The 25,101-nt window shown below is 38.7% G+C and overlaps 1 protein-coding gene across 8 annotated transcripts in view; it reads right to left on the bottom strand.

The window, feature by feature from the left end:
• The window catches only part of LOC129770580 (Y+L amino acid transporter 2), a 35,719-nt gene that overhangs the window by 3,109 nt on the left and 7,509 nt on the right, over positions 1–25,101 (bottom strand). For all 8 annotated transcript variants that reach the window (XM_055773540.1, XM_055773548.1, XM_055773506.1 and 5 more), the window contains one exon: positions 21,819–22,014. In XM_055773540.1, the coding sequence (XP_055629515.1) occupies positions 21,819–22,014 (196 nt within the window). The remainder of the gene's footprint in view (positions 1–21,818; positions 22,015–25,101) is intronic.

Below are 25,101 nucleotides of genomic sequence, written 5' to 3'. Positions count from 1 at the left end.
ATAACCCAAATATCTTTGGAGTTAGTGATCAAAAGTGGTTTAGTCTGAAACGAAACAGTGCTCCAACCCATAATTCAGTCATCCACAGGAAATGGGGGCACCCGGAGGAATATGCCTATTTCATGCGTGCACATGCCGCTACAATTCCCGTTTTTTGAAGAATATTGTAGCTCAAATTATTGTTCAAGTGCTAAATGGGACAAATTTATGCGTTGTTTCTTTACCAAATTTGTTAAAATCATATTTGAAATAGTACTCCCAAGATGAACATTTTGCACATTTATGACATACTCATATATTACGTTAAATGAGCTTAAAAGTTTCATAAATGTGATATCCACCAATACCGGTACATTATTTACTCAAGCAACAGACGAGTTTGTGTAAAATATATATGTCATAGCAAAATAAGAGACACTTTGCAAATAAGCACGCCTTAAGGGGGGCCCCGGTCTGGTAAGTCGAAAAAATCTAATTTTTGTTTTTTGCAATTTTGGGAAGCTTTTATGGAAGCTTAAGCTTAAAAATGTAGTCCTAAAAGGATTTTTGATATTTGAATTCGTTGAAAAGTTACAGCCAAAAGTATGAAGTCACCTCAAGGGATATAGTATTGCTGTTCGAATTTTTAAATGCATTTTTTTCGAAACCAGGTTTATTTCAACTGGTGGTATCGATATCTCAGGATCTACTCGACCGTTTGGCTGACATTTTTTATCAGCATGTAAAATTGAATTATCTAAAGCGTTATATTGTTTTTTTTAATATCTCATTTTTTAGATTTTTTATGAGTTTCCCGGTTTTTCATAAAAAAATAACTCATTTTTAACAAAAAAGGCCGCCATTTTGGCAATTTTTCGAATTCTCAAAAACTTCTATGTAATGCTTTGGGTATTGTCCAAAATTTTCAATATATTCATTGCAATTCGTTCTGCGACACCCCGTTGCTTCAGAACCGATACCACCAGCAAGGCACCGATTTTCAGACAGCATCTACGCATCAAAAAATGAAAAATACATATTCAAATATTCCTTAAACAATAACCAAAATACCCGAACACTTCACTTTATCCGAAAAAAATCACAAAAATTCATTATTTTTCGACCTTCCAGACAGGGATTCTCCCTTAAAGGGGAAAAAAAAGTTGTTTACGCTCTCCGTTTTACTTTCAGCAGAAAAAAGCTCTCTTTCGTGCTTTTTTTTTATAAGATCCAATTTCATTTTATAAGGGGCTGTTCACATACCACGTGGACAACTTTAAGGGGGGTAGGGGTTTCGAAAACGCTCACGCTTGTCCACGGAAAGGGGTGAGCTAATGTCCACGTGGACACTCTGAATACATAATCTGTATTTAATAATACATGAAATTTATTCTGCATTTCCGAGAAATTTATCGGTATTTATCAAGAAAAGGTTGAGCTGTCTGATTGTGCTTCCCGGACGAAAATCCATATTTTTCATATCGTTGAACTTCTTTGCTAAAATGTGTATCCTGATAGTAACGTACATTAACCGAGAGCGATCAATTTATTTTCATTGGTTTAAGATGACAATGCCGAAATGACAAGATAAAGACACCGTCAAAGCATGTTCGATTGTTGTAATATTAGAAATACACGACTTTGTTTTTCTAGATGGGGTTTTCGGTTCATATTTTGAAAACACCGAAGGCGAAAATGAAATACAAATAACAAATACTTTTATGGATGCACGAACTGTCTTGCGAGAAGTGTTCTTAGCAGCGATGCTCTTCTTCGTTCTGAAATATGCATCTATTGGGTTGCCGAGAAAGTTCATGCCGTCTTGTAATGATAATCGAATCGAGACGCCGATCAAAAATAATCCTCAGTACACGACATATGAATTAGCAGCTTAATTACAGATACAGTAGAACTCCGATTATCTTCGTATTATTCTGGCAAGGTCATCGCGAATAACGAACATCGCAGATTACGAGTTAATGGACTAAAAGTGAGGTGCAAACACGGAATACAGAAATCATTAAATTATCCATCTGTAAGGTCGTGAACATCAGTGGTCAAATAAAATGAAAGCGACCAAAACAACCGGGCAAGTGCCATTCTCTCACTGACAAATCGGATCATCCGTTCGCGGATAACCGGGGTTCTACAGTTTCTATGCTCACCTGGTGAAGCCTGGTTACGTAAAACGCAAAGTCATTCTTTGTATATGAGTGATTGAAAAGAAATTCGGTATTATGAGTTCCTATCAAGTAACCAGTCGATAGATTCCAACAAGCACAGTTCGCAACTGAAACTCATGATAGGCGTCCTGTTTCATCAGAATAATGCCAAACCTCATGTATTTTTGACAGCCCGAAAGAATTCTAGGAGTCCGGCTGCGATGGGATTCTTCACCCACCCTATTTCCCAAATATTGCATCTTCAGATCATCATTTGTCTAGGTCGGAGGGAAAAATAATTAAACTACAAGAACTTCGACTTATTGGATATAATGAGAAGCACGTTGCGCAGTCTTTCGGCAAAAAAAACAGAAGTTCTGCGATGATGGAATTTGCAAGTTGCGCAAAGGACTACATCACACCACACAGCATATTATTATCTTGATCAGCGTGATTTTTTTTTATCCCATTTATTTATTTAAGGCTCATTAGCATTTTAGCTGTAACAGAGCCGAATTTTAATCGTGTACATGTCACATGGTTATCATATCTATAATTAGCACATTACACAGTTGCCATTCGCCAGTATTTCTTCTATACCATTACATATGGTACATTCACACAGTAGCCATTTAGGCGTAAGAGTATTCTTTCTGTTCTTCCATTATCCAGTTGGACCACCGGACAGCGGAGACAGTTGATTGATCATTGTTGAGTTATTTATAGAACAGCAGCCCGATGTGTCTTGCAGAGCAGAGCAGTTGTATGGATGAATCGATCTTATTTCGACCGTGGATCGATCTCCATCGCTGATGATTGTTGCGTGGGCGTAGCTATTCTGTAACAACACAAAGATGGTCAATGAGGGCCCTGAGTTTTGAACTCACGATCGATCACTTACTAAGCGAACGCGCAACCAATGTGGCTACGGAGACCCCCTGATCAGCGGGATGATGGATGTCAATTTTTTTATACCACTATACCACTCAGCTTTTCATCGATGATTTCGACTAACTGAATTCAGCTAACGATTGTTTGATTTTCTCCAAAACCTAAACAGCTCAGCCAGTTTTCGTCAGTTTACGCTACAAAATGTCCGAGAAAAGAATCATAAGCGATGCTTCGATATAACGTAATAACAACGTAAATGGAATTTGGATGAAACTAAGGAGTTATACAAAGAATTTCACGAACAATGTTGCGAAACAAATCAACAAATTGTGTTCAAACCGCTACTATTAACCCTTTCCCGTACAACATCGAGTCTCACTCGTGGGGTGCTTGGATAACATAGGCGCTAGAACGCTCAGCAGAGTTGTGAAATCACATGATGTGTGACGTATTAAATAATACGGGAAGGGGTTAATAAACTATTCTTATCAATGTTAAAACATAGCATAGAAAATAGAAACAAACTTAAAAGGGAATTTACCCACAGTTCAATTACTTTCCCGATTTGTATTAAAAAAAAAATGAACAAATGTCCACGTGGACAACGGGAGGAGGGGTATAGAAAATGTTCACGCTTTCACGGAGGGTGTCTAAAATTGTGCTTTTTCTCTCCACTAGGTATGTGAACAGCCCCTAATTTGGTGTAATATTCTCGTGCGTTGGTACGATAGCACCAGTGGTTATGCGGATAGCATGGTTGGGTGGAACAGTATTGCAACCCAGCCGGCTTTAGTTCAATCCCTGCTTGGAATCGTTTGAATTTTTTTTTCGTTACGAAGTTCATAGTCTGGTATTTCCAATTTGTAGCAGGAGTCCCGTATAGCTCCCGTATGGTGCTCCTGTGGTCGAGTCGTTAGCGTCCCACATTATAATGCCGAGAGTTCGGGTTGATAATTCCCATTCTGGCCGGGGGGATTTTTCGTCAAAGAAATTTCTTCCGACTTGCACTGTGGTCACGCGTATTCTAGAGCTTGCCACTCCAGAATACATTCAACGCGTATTATTCGGCATAGAAATCTTAATTAAGTACTACTAATAAAAGTGACGCAAGTAATACCTACGTTGAGAAGGCAAAAATTTCACTGGGAACGTTAGTGCCATTCAAGAAGCATCACAAGCTTAAATTAGCGCATAAGGTACGCTGTCGCCATCTAGCGGATGTTAGGAATGTATGAGGAAAAAGTAAACAAACCGTGTGTTTTTCAACTATATTTTGAGTGCTATTTTTTCTCGAATTCTTTTGTAGTTTATAAAAGAAACCAATGCGTAGTGATAGACTGAAGCTTAGGTAAGCAGTTTTTACTTCAGGAACCATTTATTTATTGCATTGACACACAATACAGACTCGAATTAGAGTACCTTCATCGAGACTAGCATGCTCAAATGGACTTGAAAATTTTCATACATTGAATGAAAATTATTTTTAAATATTGTTTGTATGGTCAGGTTACATAGTCAAGATCCGTGTATAATCATCACTAGAAGAACTCCTAAATCTTTTCACCAGAAACTTTGAAAAGTGGACATCAAAAGTTGGAGGAATTGCCTTTATAATAAGGAAATTGCTCTTGTTAGTAATACTGAAAAATATATTCATATAGCTGAACCTAACTGTCGCTCGATTTGTGTAGTCGTTCCAGATTATAAATTAAGATATTGGCCCAGAATAGTATAACCTTTCATCGAAAACAGATGAAACCTGATACCACGAATAGCTTAACATTGATAAACAACCGTACCTGAAATCTTCATATCAACGCGTTGCATTTCTTTCCACCAGGTATGTAAAATTACCCTCGACGACCAAACGATTTCCTCCGGCAGTGAAATTAAAAATATCTCCCAGGCCCACAAATAATTTGCATGTTGCGTTTTTTAAATTGCAACGGCCATTCATCACATAAAACTCTCGTATTTTAGCGACTCCGGCATTGAAATGAATACTATCACTCTATGTTTTATACTGGTCGGTGTGGTTCATGAGTGCTAAAAAAGTGGAAAACAGAGGTCAAATCGGAAGTCCATTTTCTCGACACCGTCAAAAATGGTGGTCTTAAACCGACTTTTCATTTTTTTGCAGCGAATCTACTCTAAATTGGCCGGAAATAACATACACCCGCAGTTATAAAGGTAATGGGTGAAAATAACTGACGAGTGGAGGGCGAATAGAATCTTGTTTTGACTTCCGGTTTGCTGATAATGGCAAACCGGAAGTCAAAACAAGATTCTATTCAAAACAAGATTCTATTCCAACAATGATGGATACCCCCTACGCTATAAGTATTGGGTGCAAGGGCTATAGCAGAGGAAGTCGAATATCGTATTTCGATGCCGTTTTGGAAACGAGAATGGTGGAATTTTGAAAACGGCACTATAAGACCGGAAATGATGTTATGGGAGTTGAGTTAGACAAAGAAAGTGTTTGAGCGAAACGGCGGTAGTGAAAGAACACATGCACGAACGGAAACGGAAACAAATGCAACGTCAACGCTCAACGCTTAACGCTCAATGCTTAAGGCTCAACGCTCAACGGTCAACAGGCAAATACAAACGCCCATAACAAAACAAACAAAGAGTCGGTTTAGGACCACCCTGACTTTTTTTCAATTAGCGGAATGCCGTGTACTACAGGTAACAGGTAAATTCAATGTATATAGCCTGTTTTGATGAGAGCAAACCATAAGCAATCGAAATTGCCTAGTTTTGTAATTTTTCGTCATCTACAAGATCTTTTCCTTTTTTGAAGCATTGAAAACACAAAACGGCACCAAAACGCTAAAATGAAAGGAGCAGAAAAAAGGTCCCCATACAACCAAATTGTCAGCGTATTGACACCTTCCATTTGACACTACTAAACATTCGGTAGGTAGCGCCGAGAGCCAAGGGGTGGTCAGTTCATTACAACCTTCCCCTATAATTTTTATATCATGCCGCGTTAAGTGCGATTCACATACAACATCCCGTCAATTATTCCATCCCGTCACGTTGCGTCAATTATTCTTCCTTGGAATTCCTATTGAAGCATTCACATACACCAGCAACGGCAAGTCGAAGTTCCCGTTGCCGGTGTATGTGAATGTTTGCATAAGAACTGCTTGGAAGAATAATTGACGCAACGTGACGGGACGGAACGTGAACGTGACGTGAATGTTGTATGTGAATCGCCCTTTATCGAATCTTCCCTCATCTCACTCTATCCCCAACGAAAGGCAGAGCTCAACCGCAACGGGCACGTGCTCTGCACCATAAACCCGCTGTTTTGTTATTTGATTTTACCTGCACGTATTCAGATGACTTTACTTGCGCTTCTCGTAACATGATCCCCAATTAGTAAACTAGTAGAACCCATAAAAGCGTTGCAGAGTAGCAGAGCGTAAAATTTTCTGCCGATTTTTACCTGCTGCGGACGATGTTCGCAAATTATTTCCCAACGTCATAAACTAAAGATAGAGGACGCACTCAGCAGTAATTCAGCAAACATTAAGGCTATAATTGGAGGCGATATACATACAACCAAGACAAATTTGTATGATATATGATGCAGATAACTAGCATATACACACAAAAGTGGAGGCGATATACGTATATGCCATATTTTGTACGCATATAAAGCCGTATATAACGATATGCGATGCTTTTTGGACTGATATGCGATTTGATACGACAACGTTACTACTCAATCCATCGATGGAAAATCGTGTTTTTGCATTTTATGCGATTTTAGATATATATGATCGATATTTTGATTGATATTTTATGCGATTGTGATTTGATACGAAATTATATGTGACTTATCATGTGCAAAGTTATACGATTTAATGTTTGCTGAGAATCATTGATCGACATGTTCAGAAGATGCCATGAGTCAACCAAAATTGCCCGTGCAGAGAGTGCTCGATAGTTTGTTTAGTCCAGATAAACAAAAAACCCAAACTCGTCGGGATGTTTCAAAGAAAGTTGTTTTTCCACTAGAATCGTACCGATCCGTGTGGAATCGGTAGATAAAGCATTGTTTTCCTCTCCACGAAACACTGCGTCACTGGAAACTATCAATCAATCCGGATTCGTTAAGTAAATATGGGCAAAGAGAAGTGATTGAACACAATGGTGTGCATATCGTCAAACAGGACAAACGTTGATTATATAGTTACATAGAATTCAATGGAACGGCACCCTTTAAACGCATGGGAACAATTGATTTTCCACTCGCTGAAGAATGGACACACCCCATCCAAGCCGTCACAGATGGGTTGTGCTAGATAATATTGATGCACGGCTGAGGCATAGCTGTGCAGAATCAACAGAACGGAAAATGAACCCCTGCCATCAGTTTTCGCAGAGCATTACTTAAAGCTACTGTTGACCGACTCCGATGGGAATACCATCCATTCACTAGTAGTAATCAAGATTTTCGACTGCCTTGTGTTGTGCAGTATACATATGTCCACGATTTCACAACGTTCATTCGCACAGGAGAAACACTTCTCGTGAGCCGCACCCACTTGCTTCCGGAAAGCAAAAACACTCGCTCGTAGCAGCTGTTGATTCACATTTGTTTCATGCTGGAAACGGGACCTCTATCTCATTTGGTGTGATTGTTTGAATCCGCTCCATTCCTCGTGGAACTTGCACATGGGTACCAACGTCGTATTGGTAAAGCTTGATTGCAATTAGAACATATACGCACTGCCCATTTTACCTCAATATCGTACAGATCGGTTCTGGATGAAATTTTTCACACCATGATATTAAATTACTTGAAATACGTATTCCTGATTCTTATTTAACCATTTGTCTTGTAAGTAGCGGTTAGCTCAGAGGCTATTGTTACCTCAGGGTCGGCACTTCACCAGAAACGCGAAACGGACTCACGACTTAAGCGGTAGAAGGTAGAATAACTATATCATAGGATTTGTGCATAATAAGAAAAGAATGGTAAGTATTATATGCATATATATATATATATATATATATATATATATATATATATATATTTTTATTTTTTTTTTCAGGTTAGTAGGATTAATTCAACGATGCGGCCGAACAGGAGCTGCTGGAATGCAGGTAAGTTGTCGGATACGGAGAAGACAGAGAGAGGTTGGTTTGTGGTTTCTTGGGTTACCCACGCACGGTGCCCGCAGACGGTGGTCGATCTCATCGGCTCAGCCCGATTTTCACCGCACTGTTACCTACAAAACTTCCGATCGACCAACCCGAACGCGTGTGGATTAACGTTGACGTTTGGGGCTCGTTACCTATCGGCACTTTTTCGAGGTACCTCCACCATCGGATATCTGCGAGGAGGGCGGATGTCACTCGGTGTGGACGGTTCCTAGGAGCTGCGACTTTCCGGCCCCTATTTTCTCTCGCACTTCTACTTTCAACTTCCAAGTAACTTCAACTTTACTTTTTTCTTTAAATCTAAATCGATCTGATTTCTTCGACGGTCCGTGAGCCAAGAAGGAGTCGAGTCATCCTTCTTTCCTTCAAAGCTCGAATCCTTCTTTCTTCTCTTCATTTTCATCTCTCTTCTCTTAGATATTTTCTCCTCCCTCACTTTTTCTCTCCTCCTTCTCTTCCTTTTCCGGCCGGTAATTAGCCGACCAGTCAATATATGTTAGAATAAGCGCTTTTATTAATTTTACAGAGGGTTTTCGATCGACAGCATGTGGTGTCTTCATAGGTAGGTATTAATGCTGAGTAGGTAAGTATGAGTGTTATTTTATTTAACTTTCAAATTCTTTTCTTATTTTTATTTTTTTTGTTCCGGTTTCGCTAGCAAACCGTAACAGTGTATACATTTCCAACATTTTTACTGAGACTTTTCATTATAATATAAAGTTGTTTTCAAAAAAAAATTTCTAATGAGATTCTTTCACCGCCTACAAAGTGTTTTTCATTTAAATAGAATACTAATTTGATACAAAAAAGTTAATTTTCATTCATAATTTTAGTTTAAAAAACTGGTTTATTCTGCATGAAAATCAATTATTATCCACCGCGCCCACTAAACTAGTAAAGAAAGCTCAATGCCGCCAACGCGGATATAACAGTTGAAAAGGTGGAGAACAAATGAAACTGAACTGATGTCATAACAAGAAGAGCGAGAGGCGCTCAGTTCATTTGAATGTTACAGCTCACACACTCTCTGCTATTCTACAGCTCTTTCCTCTTCTGCATCATTATCAAGTGAGCTGAAGAGCTGTTTGTTTTTTTTTGCAAGCTGTTCTGTGTCAATTCACTTCGAAGAGTCGATCTTCAGAACAGCTCATGAGCGGATGGCTTATCTATAGAATCAACCATCCATTGCGATCTCGAACATTTCAAGTACATTTTGAATATATCTATATCACTGCGAAAACAATCGTAGCTATCCACCGTGCATATCATTCTGTCTACAGGAAATAAGTAAACGAAGCCACCATGTAAATATTAGATTCGTTCTAGTCAACCTCAGCCTCGCACTAGATAGCGAGCCGACAGCAATTTTTCCTAATGCTGAAATCACATACAACGGTATTGCTCGATACAAAGGAAGGATGGAAGACACACGCTGTTCAGTTCCTGAAGAGGAACGAAACATTACGTCCCACCCCTATGTGATTCTCCTGCCAACCAATATGCATAAAAAAAAGCTGTTCCGCTGCAGAAACGATCAGCCTGTGAAGTTGTTAACATCATCAAACAAAAGAAAGAAGAACGCAAAAAGAAGCAGATTAATCAAACTTAAGATCATCAAAAGGAGTGGTAGCAATGCAGCAAAACCAACAACAACAATTTCAGCAGCAGCAGGAAACGAGTTTCAATTTTCCTGTTTCAATCCGAAAATACAACGTGTGTGTTTATAATTCACTCCTGTCGCAACGTGTTTCACTTCACGTTTATCAAGCAGGAGGGGTTTATTCATCAGTTCTTTTCAGGACTGTTTTCCAAGTGTTTCCTTCGCTCCCGTGCTATCGGTCCAACACATCGATCCGTCTGGTGAAGAGTGGCTCTGTGGCTTTGTGGCTTTTTGGATCACACACAACACATTGCCGTTGTTATCATGCGTTGACAAAGGCAGACTAAGGAGATTAAGAAATGTTAAATAATTGTGCTGGTGGAACAAACTATAATCCTGCCTTATTCCCGTACAAAGTACCAAGCCTCTATAATAGAAACAAATAATACTCAACCTCAGTTTCTATTTTGTGTTGAAAGGAGTGCAATTTTGTTCAGTTCAGTTTGCTTCAAAGTGCATTCTCAGAATATGCATAAAGCAAGCATAGCGCAAAGCTTGCACTGGCGCGCAGATGCAAAGCAGAGAAAGATTATTGTTCTGTCCCAACGGAAGAGAAAAACCACGATCATATAACACGCCTACGAACGTCGTATGCCACGCTACCAACGGAGTAAATTGATAACAACGCAATTCGCGCTCGCTTTTATAGCGAGGTGCGCTGCCCGAAAACCATCACTTTTACTCCGACGACAACATCACAGAAAAGCAGCAACACCAAACGAAGAAGAAGTAGTCGAACACCGAAGAAACAAGAGTTGTAGAGATAGAAAGAAATATACGTATTAGAGTAAAAGTTTTCTGCCATCTTTCTTCTCTGCAACCATTCCGAAAGAGTATTCAACCTTTCTCAAGGCTTCCGATCCAGTAAATCAACCCACATCCGATCCCCGACGAGAGCTCCACCCGTTCAGACAATTGGTCCCGAGCTCAGAAGTTCTCGAATATACAGTCCACAACAACCTAGTCTTTGTTCCCAAACTGAACAATTATCATAAATTTCAATTGCGAAAAACACTTATTCTTAAGGGGGGACCACGGTCTGGGAGGTCCAAAAAATAGAATTTTTCTTTTTTGCATTTTCGGGAAGCTGTTGTTGAATGTTGTCCTGAAAGGTTTGTTCGATATTTGATTTCGTTGAAAAGTTACATCCGAAAGTACACGGTTTTCCAACTTTAAATTCCGGAAGTAAATTGAAATAAAACACACTTAGAATTAGAATTTCGATGAAACTTTTATTTCAAATCAAAGTTTGGTTTATGCCATTATGTGTGAAATACAACATCATTCAAATGTCCACCTAGGGCTTCCTCGCACACCTTGATCCGGAACAGGTAATTTTCGATGACTTTTCGGCACATATGGGGCGGTATCTCGGTCATAACTTCACGAATGTTGTCTTTCAAATGTTCATGAGTTTGCGGAGAGTTGGCATAGACACGGTCTTTCGCATAACCCCTCAAAAAAAAGTCTAGCGGGTTCAAATCGCATGATCTGGACGGCCAATGGGCAAACAACGTTATTACCAAATGGGCAAACAACGTTATTACCAAAACGCGAAATTATACGTCCCTCAAATTTCGTTCGCAATATGGCCATGTTCGGTCGTGTTGTGTGGCACGTGGTGCCGTCCTGCTGAAACCACATGTCATCCGTATCCATATCTTCAATTTGTAGCAAAAAAAATTGGTTGACATGCGGCCATAGCGCTCACCATTCACAGTTACTGTCTCGCCGTCATCATTTTCATAGAAATACGGCCCGATGACTCCACCAGACCATAATGCGCACACTGGCAGCAACAGCTGCAATATTTTCGGCCGAACGCACATTACGATGATGCACAGATTTCACAATATCCGCTACGGATCCAGTTTGTTCGAATTTACGCACTACATTAGCGATTGTGTGCTCTGTAAGCCGTCCATGACGACCAAAATCCGTCCGTAATGCTCGAAAAACATTTGCCGGTTTTTCATCATTTTTATAGTATAATTTAACAAAATTAACACGTTGTGCGATGCTAAAACGATTCATATTGTAAAATGGCAGACATTCAACTAACGATATGACGCTTTGGTTGACAGCTATGTCAAACGATTGTCAGCGCAGGGCTGTATACTTTCGGAAGCCCGAAATGGAAAACCCTGTATAAAGTCACCTCAAGGGATATATTATTGCTGTGCGTATTACCGATTTTCAGACTGCATCTGTGCATTCAGCTGTCAACAGCGTAATAATAATTATTCGTGCACTCATAGAATGGAAAATACATCTTCAAATATACTTTAAACCATAACCACCGAACACTCCACTTTATTCCTAACATCCGAAAAAAATCACGAAAGATCATTATTTTTCGGCCTTCCAGACAGGGGTCCCCCCTTAAGCCAACAAGCACAAGTTTTTCTTGACGCGGAATAGCTTCGCCGCAGTGGCGTTGCGTGACCGGGTGACACTCGGAGCGATTGCCTTGAGTGTTACCCCTCCAATCGAATTTTGGTATCCTTTGTTTTCAAAGAAGTACGGGCCAATGATTCGTCCGGAACACAAACCGCACCGAACAGCTCATTTTCCGGGATGTATTGACAGCTCTTGTATTGCTGTGGCTGCTTATCGGATTCTTCGGATTTGTATTCAATTGTCAACGTATCCGTTGAACCAAAAATTTACTTTATCGCATTTTTACCAGAGAATTGGTTTTGATAATAAAATGCAGTGATTTTTAAGCGATTTCATTATAGAAAGATTACCAAAGGATCAAGTGGGTCTTCGTAGCCACTTGGTTACGCGTTCGCTTACCAAGCGATCGATCGTGAGTTCACACTCAGGGCCCTCAATTGACCATCTTTGTGTTGCTATAGAATAACTACGTCCACGTAACCATCATCAGCGATGGCGATCGATCCACGGTGGAACAAAGATCGATTCATCCATACAGCTGCTCTGTTCTGCAAGAAACATCGGGCTCCCCAACAATGATCAATATCAACTGTCTCCGTCTGCTGAACAATGGAAGAACAGAAAGAATACCCTAACGCCTAAATGATTACTACTGTGTAATTTACCATAATATAATGAAACAGAAAACGTAACGCCTAAATTGCTACTACTACTGTGTAATTTACAATTTATAGAGACATAAACATATGTACATGTACACGATTAAAACCAGGCTCTGTTACAGCTATAATGCTAATGAGCTTAATAAATAAATAAATGGGATGAAAAAAAACAAACGATCAATGTTTGATAGTTTGTAAATCTTTCCATAATGAAACGGCTACGAACACTACACAATTTCAGTTTTGACACATGGCACGAATCATGCGTTTCACATTTCTCGACTTAAACGAAGCAAATTATTCGCACACATCGTCAAAGTACAAAACCAATCCATTTAAGCATGCTGGTCCCATCATGGACCGCCAAAAATGTTTAATTGATTTCAACTTTGATAAACCTCTTTAACTAGGTGCCCCAGAAACGCAAATCGGTAGTAATAGCTTCAAATTCTCTGTAAGATTTGGAAGCGTTTCATAGAAGTCCAATTTCACGATGAACAGAGTAATGACGCGTTTTTTTGCTTTCTCAAAAAAACCTGAACTCTTCCTGACATAGTTGAAGCGTTGTTGAAAAATGAGAACAGCACATCTAGAGACGTCGGTTAATCGTTAATTCAAATAATCGAATATCTGAAATCATAATTGAGTAATTTTGTATCGAATAATTTAAAATCAAAATATAAATACATCGAATAATTGTCACTGTAATCGCGATTAATGAAAAATGGAATCTTTCTCAAGGTTAATGCATTTCTAGGTTAAGAATTAGGCTATATAATTTTTTTTATCCAACATTTTTGTTCAGTATAGTCATCGTATAATCATTCATTACTTGTGGGTATTGGATTTTTAATTCGTCCTGGGATGTTCTGCTTGATTGATAAGGTTCAAATTTCCTGCTTCTGTGCAATTGAAGCTGTGCGAAACTGACAAAAATTCCACGAAAAAAAAAAACAAAAAAAGATTACTATTATCTTGTAATGAAAGTGGAAGTGGTCTTTTTTTCATACAATCATATTCAGAGAGCACTCATTTCTCTTGTCAATCTTGTCAAATTCAATCTCTCTCACTACAATCGCACTTGAAAAGTGGAACACATGGCTGTGTTCACATCGTACAACCAACCTGTTGAATTGCAGTGCGAGCACATTTTCTGTTGGCTTTCCGTAGAATAAATAAAACACTGGCTCGATCGACATAAGCCTTCAACAATCTCCACAATATAATCCTGGGGCTGACCCTCATAAGCACAGTGCAATCGAAACCGGCAGCAGGAAATAAATTAGATTCTTATACCTCTCTAATTCCTTTGGAAGTCCTTTTTCCGGAATTGAATCCTGTCGTTCAATCGTCCATACGTCCATTACTCACGCACACGTGCATCCACCCACACTTCCCAAGGAATACTAAAGATTTTATTGCTTCCTGGAGGAGACACGCGGAAAGGGTGTTAATCAAATATCATCGTATAGAAATCAGATTCTCCTTTCAATCGGAAGCCATCTCTTGTCAGCTCGAGTGTCCTCTCTCATTGAATGCTTTGGGGGAGGTGAAAAACGAAAAAAAAACAAAGAAAAAGGCAGTTCGAAAGCGAATAAATGTTGGAGCTTATCCTACTGAATACTGACTTTGCCAGCACAGACAGATGCTTCATCTCGTCGGTTTGATGTTAAATCGTGCGTGGGTCGTAGCAGAGGAAAAGTGGATGAAACTGATTCCCCGTCGGGTATCCTTGATGGACCAATTCAATTTTGAACTGGCTTTCCAGGGTGGTAGCTGAATTATCTATGTATAGAGTATTTTTATCGGTATAGAACTTTGAATTGAAATGAATTTTGGGTTTATACATGACCATTTTTATTTGAATACATTGACTCTACCGGCATCAAATGCGCCAGTCATGACTTTGATGGAAGATTATGTCTTTCGTTAAATGCAATGTTTCCATGGAAATGAACCTTGGTTTCGTTCCAAATCTACACAATTTACAGGTATTGTTCGGACGTCAATCTGTTCATGACGAAATGGCACTTCAAATTCAACGAAAATCAAGTGACAGCTGTCAGAACGACGCACATATCATAAAGGGCTGCTAACTTAAACTTCTATAGCTCTATCAAACAAATATTTGAATATTGTTAAATTCAAAACATTTTTAAGGATGCTTCGGATTGTCCGATTTGGGTCAAACTATCATCGTTTTGTTGTATAATTTGTTGGCATTTTGAAGGTAGTCTCATAATACCTCTCTCATAGAAGTCTTGGTCCTTATTGGCGAAAAACTGTAATATTCGATTTCCACAATCTTGTCTTGATCCCAATTTTTTATCACTCAGGAAATTTTACAATGCGAGAAAAAGGTGGTAATCGCTTCGTGCCAGGACAGTATAGTGGATGCATTAGAACTTCCCAACCAAGCTCCCGGAGTTTCTGGCGAGGCACTACAGACGTGTGTGGCCTTGCGTTGTTTTGATGGAACACAACACCTTTTCTGTTGGCTAATTCTGGCCGTTTCTGGTCAATCGTTAGCTTAAAGCGGCCTATTTGTTGACAGTAGAGATCTGAATTTAGTGTTTGGCCATACGAAGCCAACTCATAATAAATTATCCCTTCAAGTACCACCAAATACACAACAGATCCGTCCCGGCAGTCAGTCCTGGTTAGCTAGTCCTCCGTTTGAGTTGCTTCTCACCGTTTTCGCTCAATATTATCGTATGTGACCCATCTCTAATCGCCAGTCACCATTCTTTTAACACTTTGGCGTCCGGCGACACCACAGTGGTTACGTGCGCATAGTATCTCAGTGGCCGGCGAAAGCACTTTAGTATCGTTTGCATTCTGTTGGGGTTTTGTTTAGGTAACAATAACTCACACACGCTATCAAATTTTATGTTTTTATTAGTAAGGGAGGTGGGGAAAAACAGACATATTAATAAGAACTTTAATTATATCTTTCGAAACTCATGTTTTTCCTTACTTAAATGCCGTTTCTTGCATTTCAATATACTTTTTTTCGAATTAATCGACCGAATATTTTTCAATGTTTTTACTAAAATTAAAACAGACATTTTTTCGATGGTTACCCGCATGGACATATAGAGGAGGGAATATGGACAGGTTTGTAATATTTAGGTATGTATATCTTCGCAAAATCATGAAAGTAGGGGAACAGGGTTGAGAACTTATGAAAACTAACGATAAGGTTAGTAAAACTTAACAATTTCTAATTTCCTGATAATGTCAAGAACGGGCCGCGACAAGCGAAGTAGGGGTAGTGGGGGCAAAGTGGTCGGTCACCTGCTTGTCTGGTAGTATAACTATTGAATATAGATGCCGTATTGATAGTCACCCTATGTTTGAAGAATTTAATGACTTTTGAGTCACCCTGTACTTCAGTAGAGCTGTCCTATGGCAAAATACAAATAAAAACAGAAATTGCTCTCTCGATAGCCATTCGGCCGTAGTTCTGTGCGCATGGTATCTAAGGAATTTCACGTAAAATTTAGTTTATTCAATCTGATATATTGGACAAATCATCAGTTTGGACACATATTCTAGGGGAGGTGAACAGATATTTTGTTTGGTCTCAGCGATTATTTAGCATAGATATTACTTTGATGCTTGGGGGCAAAGTGGTCATAGACGAATAACGAATTACAATATTCTGTTTACTAAAGCCGATATACCGCATCACATTCTGCTCTTGAAGATGATCCATTTGTGGCTTTGACCCTGAATAACGCCACTCCAACTAAACCAAGCCTCATTATGCGGAACGTTATGTGTTTCTTACTACGATTTTGTATGCATGAGAAGATTTAAATTGAGACTATTGGCGATCTAACGCAAAAAGTAAACGATCGGTGAGACATCTGGATTTTGTTTTTGAACTAAGGAATGATGCTTATGTAACCTAAAACTCAAAAACAAATCACGAATATTTTACTTCCGGGCTTTCCAAGGTAGTTCTCACATGCAGGAATTATACATTTTTCTACTTGTTTTTGATTGTGCTCTCTAATTTCCTTCATTAATTCAACCATTGTCAATATTTATACAGTTTTCACTACTTGTTCGCGACCAAAGCGCGAAGTTTGAGCAAATGTTCCGAATTCCCAAATTCCCAGGTCCATCCCTATTCTTTTTCCATCCAATCCCTTTCCCATCCGACCCACTCTCTTCCTTCCAGAACGCAGTGTGTGGTGGTATACCCCGACGCAATGCAGAAGAAACGAATGCATACAAACAAATAAGTGTAGACATAATATCCTTCCCAATAAAATATCATTCTAATTCCAACCTTTTCACGTGTAACGTCGCCATTAATAAATCCTGTTAGTGTTTAGAAGTTTTCCAAAGTGTCTTAATTTTCCACGCAAGTAAAATCCAAATGGGCTTCCAACAGACCAGAATTCGACAACCTGAGCTATCAACATCCCGGCCTCCTTCATCCGAAGGATCCGCTACATTCCTCAATGGTGTGATCCACCACTACTGAAAGAGGTAAACAAATAACATGTTATATAAAAAATTGCGCAGAATTAAATTTCTTCCAAACTCATCGCAATCAAATAATCTTTTATGATTATAACATTGTATTTTATGGAAAGAACTACAAACCTCCCATAAAGTCACATTGTAAATTTTAAAACCATCATAATTTTTACCGCAGCGCCGCCTAGGATTATATTTGTACGTTAGATCCCCAATAAGTGAATAGACCAAATTTTTTTATACATGTACCTACTATATCATATATGATTTTAACAAATTTGGACTAAAAAAACGCATAAATCTATCCTTTTTAGCTTGATATGTGCGAATGACCACTTTGCCCCCACTAGATGACCCTTTTACCTCCAAGCAAAATAAATGTTCGATTTTTCACCTTTTTTTTAATGATGAAAATTTTTATAGTAAAAGCCGTTTACTATCTTGAAGAACAATAAGTTGAACCATAATATTCTTCGAGAAACGGGAATTGAATCGGTATGTGGACGCTGGAAATGGGGATATTCCTTAGGGTCACCACTATGCCCCCACTATCCTTAATCCGAGTTAGCGCTGCCGGCGTTTTTTTTCGAACCGTGCGGACGTCAAAGTGTTAAGAAATGGGTCGATTTCATTCCGTTTGGCCAAGGCTTCGTAGTAGTGTTAATTCCGCAGCAGTTGCTGGTACCGTCACACCACCGATTCGGTTCCAATTTTCTTTTACTGTTCTGCGAAAGATGCTGCATAGCACCCGTAGATTATTTACTTAGGAAATGCTGAGTATTAATTTGGGAAGCTGCTCAAATTGGTTTTCAATTGCTTAGCGTTCGCGCCCCTCAGTGAAAGCATTCATTTATCAGCCCTTGCCAGAGCTACAAAATATATGTAGGGTAACACGGGGTGAGTTGGACATACTGGGTGATTTGGACCACCCCTTTATCTCAAAAAGTACGGCTCAACTTGGATTTTTTTTGTCATTTTCTTTTATTATTGAACCGTATGTAACTAACGTAAAAAAACTTTGGTAAAATTCGACAGGTGGTAGGAAACGGTAGCATGAACACAACAAGCACTTTGATTGTCCAAAAATTTGAGTTTTCTGATCGTGGTTTCAAGGTTTTTCCCGCTGATTAAACAAACTTTTCGTGTATTGTGCAGTAAATTTCTGTTCGCCTACAGAAGAACAATTTTATGCAGCGAAACTGTAAGTTTGATAACAATAAATGAAATTAATTGCATTTTAATTTTTGCATGTTGTGTGGGGTAACATGGACACGTTTCTGTGGGGTGAATTGGTCCTACAGGTTTGAGGCTTTTCTTTGGTCTAATTGATTCCAGATGTCACATAATTACGTAAAGAGGATGGGCAAACAACGTTGGAAGAAGGAGGAGTTTGATACAGCAACTCATACCATCAATGACGGATTTTCTTTAACCAACAACGAAAGAGTTTGAAAATGCTCAAACAACAGTGAAAAGATTCATGCAGAATTCGAGAAGGTGTCAATCCAATTTTTCTGGGCTAGAATCTGGCCAAGACACCTGGTATCGATCCCAAAACATTGTTACTGGTTGTAACATTATCCCAAAATACTTTACATAAACATAAGTATGTTTTTTTCGATGAAACACACACTGGACCAAATCACCCCGCATCAAATTTTAGTGTCCAAAAATCATCTCTTTTATTTTGAGATATATTTGGTAGTTTGAAGCTTGTTACAATGATTAAACATTATTGATTGAGAGAAAACAAGTGTAGCTCACATTTTTTATTTAGACCGTATTGGTTTGGAAATATTAGGCGATTTGCTTAGGTGGTCCAAATTCCCCCTTTTCCCCAACTGAAAGGTCCATTCTTATTTTTTTTAAATGCGCCACCCAGCAAAAATTAAATCATATAACTGGCATATTCTTAGTCATATATAAAGTCGGATCCAATAACAGTCGTATATAGTTCCGACCAAAAAATATATCGCGTATAGCTAAAATCGCATAAAATGCGAATAGTCCGATTTTAGTCATCACGCCAGATTGAGTCGTAATATGATATAACAAGAATCGGTTTTATGATACACGCTATTGTTCAACTAATCGACATCATATATGTATATTAGGGTGGCAATGGATGTATGGGAAAAATTTCATCATCGAATTTCAAAAACCGACCATGTACATTTTGTTTATTGACCCAAAAACAATGATCTGTGCAAAGTTTCAGCTCGATCGGACCTGGTTTTGGGGGTGCCTCAAAGGGCTCAAAGTTTTGTTTTTTTTATCCTTGGAAATCTTCCCAGGGGGGAGTGAAGGAAATTTGGAAAATCGATTTTTTTCGATGCCAAATGACTTAAAAATGCGTGAAACGTCGAGATCTGGCGTAATCTCGAAAAAAAATTTTCGGCCAAAAATCGACCTTTTGGGACCTTAGCCTTGAGAGGCAATAAAGGTATGGAAAAAAAACTATCGAATTTAAAGAACCGACCATGTACATTTTGTTTATTGGTCCAAAAAATGACCTGTGCGAAATTTCAGCTCAATCGGACATGATTTAGGGGTGCCTCAAAGCACTCAAAGTTTCTACAGGTAAACTTCGATATAACGTACATTTCACTTTCAAAATTGTACGTTGTATCGAATTGTACGTTATATCGAAGCATAATAAAGTACTCACAAACGTAGTCTATAATACATTATTGTGTTGCTGTTTTAGTAAAGTTAATGAATAACTTCAATCAGAAGACGAAGCCAGCCTTTCACATGATGTTTCCCTTCGTACTGTTGATTAAAGCTTGATTCATTTAGAATCCGGAATAACAAAACCAGCTGTATTTCGGAATTGATTGAAGATACAAAACTTGTTTTAGCATCACAATACAGATAATTAATTGTTCTATCAGAAAAAAAAATATTGAAAATTTTTTTTCTTTTATACTTTGGAAATGTGTACGTTATATCGAGGTAAAATGTACGTTATATCGAGTGACGTTATATCGAGGGTACGTTATAACAAGGGTACGTTATATCGAAGTTTCCCTGTATTTTTTGGCCACTCAGGCTAAATCTCAAAAAGTCGATTTTCGGCCAAAAATTTGTTTTGTGATAATACCAGATCTCGACGTTTTATGCCTTTTTAAGTTTGGCATCGAAAAAAAATTTCGATTTTCCAAATTTCCCTCTTGGAAGATTTTCGAGGATCAAAATTAAAAACTTTGAGCGCTTTGAGGCACCCCTAAATCATGTCCGATGGTGCTGAAACTTTGCACAGCTCATTTTTTTTGGGCCGATAAACAAAATGTCGGTTCTTTAAATTCGACAATTATATTTTTACCTACACCTCCATTGCCTCTCAGGTCGATTTTCGGCCAAAAATTTTTTTTCGAGATGACACCAGATCTCGACGAAAAAAAAATTCGATTTCCCAAATTTCTTTTACTCCCCCCTTGGAAGATTTTCGAGGATCAAAAAATCAAAATTTTGAGCGCTTTGAGGCACCCCTAAATCATGTCCGATGGTGCTGAAACTTTGCACAGATCATTTTTTTGGGCCAATAAACAAAATGTACATGGTCGGTTTTTGAAATTTGACATGACCATTTTCGCCGCCACCATAATGTATATCAAGCAGATGCATCATATTCGACCGTAAATGGTGACATATTACCAATGGATGTATGGAAAAAAAATCATCATCGAGTCTGCTTTCTCATTCACCTGAACCGAGCAAAGGAAGGGGATGCAAATATATTTTTATGACAAGTTTAAGTCTTTAAACAAATATTTTAACTAAATAATTGAGGTGTTTTACAAAATGGAGTTATAGCTACTCTAAACAAGATAACTGCTGAAATATTGTGATAGCAATCTTCAGTCAAAATATCAAATGGGCTGAGCGACAAGTCTGGCTAAAAGAGTTAAGATTATACGCTTCGAAAATATATTCAGCGCTTTTGACAACATCCTTTAATCAGTCATAAATTGTACATCGATTCAAATTTCATGAAACTTTGGTAGCTGGAAAAAATGGTTAGTCCTACCAGCACGAATCTGTGCCACAACCATCCGATTCAATTAGCATCAGCCTACCGAGAGGACCACAGCACTCCGGATAATATGGAGCAACAAGTTGCTCTTTTTGACGATGTTTGTAGGACACACCACGGAAATCAACTTCGCAATACAGCCCTGTTCCAAACGCTCTGATCACCAGCATAAACCATGAAACTCTATGTTTTGCCCTAGTGGTGAAGGTGGCTCGGTTGTTCATGCGATACACATTTAAAAAATGGGGGCGAGAGAACAAAACCGATTCTCGAGCGTGAAATGAATAAACATTTTCATTTGTAAAGGAACAGTAACACCAGCAGTGGAGGAATGACAGTGATAAACTACCAACCTGGGTGGTAGGTCGAATGATGAGCAGGGCCATCCAGAGCCGCAGGAAGCCAACAAGTGGCCCGAACGCAACAAGTAGATACGCATAGTCGCCTCCGGAGCGGGTGATACAGGTGCCGAGCTCGGCATAGCATAGCGCACCCAGCGTCGACAGGATGCCGCTTAGCATCCAAATGATCAGCGAGGAGCCGACGGATCTGGAAAGGAAGCGAAAGGGGGAAGTGGGTTAGTAACAAAAATGAGCAAAATTTGTTCTGGATCGATTATTGTTATTAGTACGAAAGGGCTGCAGAGAGACGAACTGGTCTGACCAGTTTGATTCGGGCTTGTATCGCGGGGAGGTGAGGGGATAAAAAGGCACAATCAATTTGAGTTATTTCGTTTGCATTTTTTCTCTGCTTTCGGCATCGAGCGTTCCTGCAAGCGGAAACAAGGTTCAATGCGTGGAGGAACTGGTGTAGAACTGGAAGAAGTACAAGAGCAGGAACATGGGGTAATGGGTTTTCAAATGCCAGTTTTACGATCCAACAGATAGGGTGGTAACTGAGAGCTAGATTTTTGAGGCCTTTTTTGCGCAACACGTTTACAAGACGAAAGCCGAAACACTGATAAAGACATTGGACGAGTAGTGATGGAATCACCACAAGAAAAAGAGTTCGAATCAATTAAGATAACGGTGCTCGGTAATCATTTCACGATTGGCACTGAGTGGAAGTTTGAAAAGGCACCGCTTATTTTTCGCTGACCATCCCGGCAGTTTCTGTTTAATAGATTTTTGCATTGATTGAGACATAGGTAACTATCAAATATTTGATCAAATATAAAAAAGTAAAAGAAAAACAGTTCAATGTACCAAGCAAACTAAAATCTACATTCTCAATATTTGAGCAAAAATTTCTCGTTTTGGTATAGGACTTATTATAAATTGTTTGGATATTAATTTGTATTGAAGCGCTCACGGAAGCAATGCAATTACTGACGAAATATGTGCCTTCTATTTATGCTTGGCATTATAGGGGTTCTAAACTTTGAAGTGCATTCGTTTATAGCAGCTATACTCAACCTGCGGCCCTCCAGGCTCTTTTGGTTTGCCCGTCTTCTTCTTCTTTCTTTGTTTTTAAGAGGCTTTAAACTTTCAAGTTCATTCTCTATAGACCCGCCTGGCCCGTTATCATTTTTTATGTGTGACAATCACGAAAACGTTAGTTAGTTGTCTAGTTAAGTGGTATTAGTAGATTAAATCTCCATTAAATACATTTAATCCGATCGTTAGGGCTAATCCTGTCGACATTAGTGAATAAAAATGAAAATATCGATATGAAATTCTTACTAATGGTACCAAATCAGAAAACTGGTCACGGTGTTCTATGAAATAGTTTTACCGTTAATATTTATTTTAACTATGAATGATTTTTTATGGTTTGCATTCCAATCGAATCTGAAATTCTATTACTTTTTTCGGTAATACATTACGGTTCCCTAACCCATTTGATTGATTGATTGATGATGATGATGATTTAAATTAAGGAAAATTGAAATACACATTTTCCTGTCGTGTTCTTGTGGCCGAGTATGTATGAGGGAGGTACAATATTCAAATATCACTGCTAATAAGACAGGCGTGAATTGGTCGCTTGAAATTGCAGTATTCGTTCTACGGATAATGTTGATAGAGATAGTATTGCAATCTAAGCTCCCCCGTATTCTATTCATTGAGTATCAACAAGTCATTCGCGATTTCAAAACACAGTATTCATAATTCGTCAGTCATCTAGCTAGCGACCAGGCGGCAGCGAGTCTTTCGAATAACCTTTCTTAAGACCGAGTACTTAGTTGAGTTTTCCAAATTGGTCTTTTTCAAGACTAGAGGCGAATGAACTGATGAATCAGAAAGCCTCTATAATTCAAAACATCATCATCATCATTCAAGTCGTCTCGCTCCAGCTATCAAACAGCAGTCTTTCTCAATGCAAAGGTTTTGTTCGATTCTAAGGAAGGATGAATGATAGATATCGCAAATTATGGTGCAATATTTTGTTCGGTGGGGACACCACAACGTGTACCAAAGAAGTTTAATCTGTACTGGGGTGTAGGATTGAAATCACAAAATTCTATGAATATGAGTACCTGCTCGAAAGTCCATCTTAGTCAAGATTTGTCGATGCATGTCGTTGGTTGTAAGCCATGGCCAATCTTAGTTTCTATTTTGCTACGGTGTTGAACAATTTTTTTCGCCACAGAATGCATCTTCACAATAAGCTAGAAGCAACCAAATTGTAGAGCGGAATCAAAGCACAAGAGAAATATTAAATAAGAGGTACATCGTCGGTTTTCATACACTGGAGATTGTACGAACTGCTGATTTTATGAGTTATGCGTTATCAAATATGTATATGTTGGACAGTGTGGTAGTGTGGGACAAATATATAATCGCCTGGAACCGCACTGTATGTAATACGGGAAAAATGCCGCGATACATACTGAATGCGTTACGTGTATTTTTCTGAGTGCGTGTACTGTTCTCGCGAGAACAAGAATGAATAATGAATCAACCATTTTTAGCTACGTGTACGTGTACAACACAAGCCCGCGGCAACTCTCGGTTGAGACAACAATACCTCATATCCATATCCCTAACCTGACCCGTCCCACAAAAATGTTGCCCTTTTAACCTCGAGTAAACCGCGAGTATTCGGTCGAATCCTACTAAACATAGCAATTAGTTGAAACTTTGTATAAACAGCGGCTCCTTGAATTAGCGGCTCCGCAAAGCTTATGCGATTGAGCCTTACAAATAAATGAATTGGAAAAAAAAAACACAAGCCCATCGGTCCTTTTCAGGGCCACTAATACTTTCGACTAAAGAGTTATTTAAGAATTTTCGATGCATTCTAAAAATCTATTTAATATTTATGTTTGCCTGTAGAGAGCTCCTGTGAATTCAGGAGTGTGTTTGGATTTATTGGTTTAATGATGTTGTTTCGAATTGTAATGGGTTTAAGCTTTCTCAGTTTATTCACCTCTAGTCTTGAAAAAGACCAATTAAAAATACTAAAATAAACATCCCGGCCTTGAGAAATATTATTTGGAAAGCCTTGCTGCTTGGATGACTGATAAATCGTGAATGACTGATTTGTAATTTTTTCAATCGATCATTCAACTTTCGTGATTTTATTGTTTTCGGGTTGAAAGTGACGTAGAATATTTTTCAACGTTGAGAGTTGTGTTCTTCAGTGAAAAACTGAAGTTCCGATGGTATTGCTTTCGCTTCTGCAGCCAATCGC

The sequence above is a fragment of the Toxorhynchites rutilus genome, chromosome 1 (genome assembly GCF_029784135.1).
Source record: "Toxorhynchites rutilus septentrionalis strain SRP chromosome 1, ASM2978413v1, whole genome shotgun sequence".
In the NCBI taxonomy this organism is placed as follows: domain Eukaryota; kingdom Metazoa; phylum Arthropoda; class Insecta; order Diptera; family Culicidae; genus Toxorhynchites; species Toxorhynchites rutilus.
This window is presented reverse-complemented; position numbering and strand designations above follow the sequence as displayed.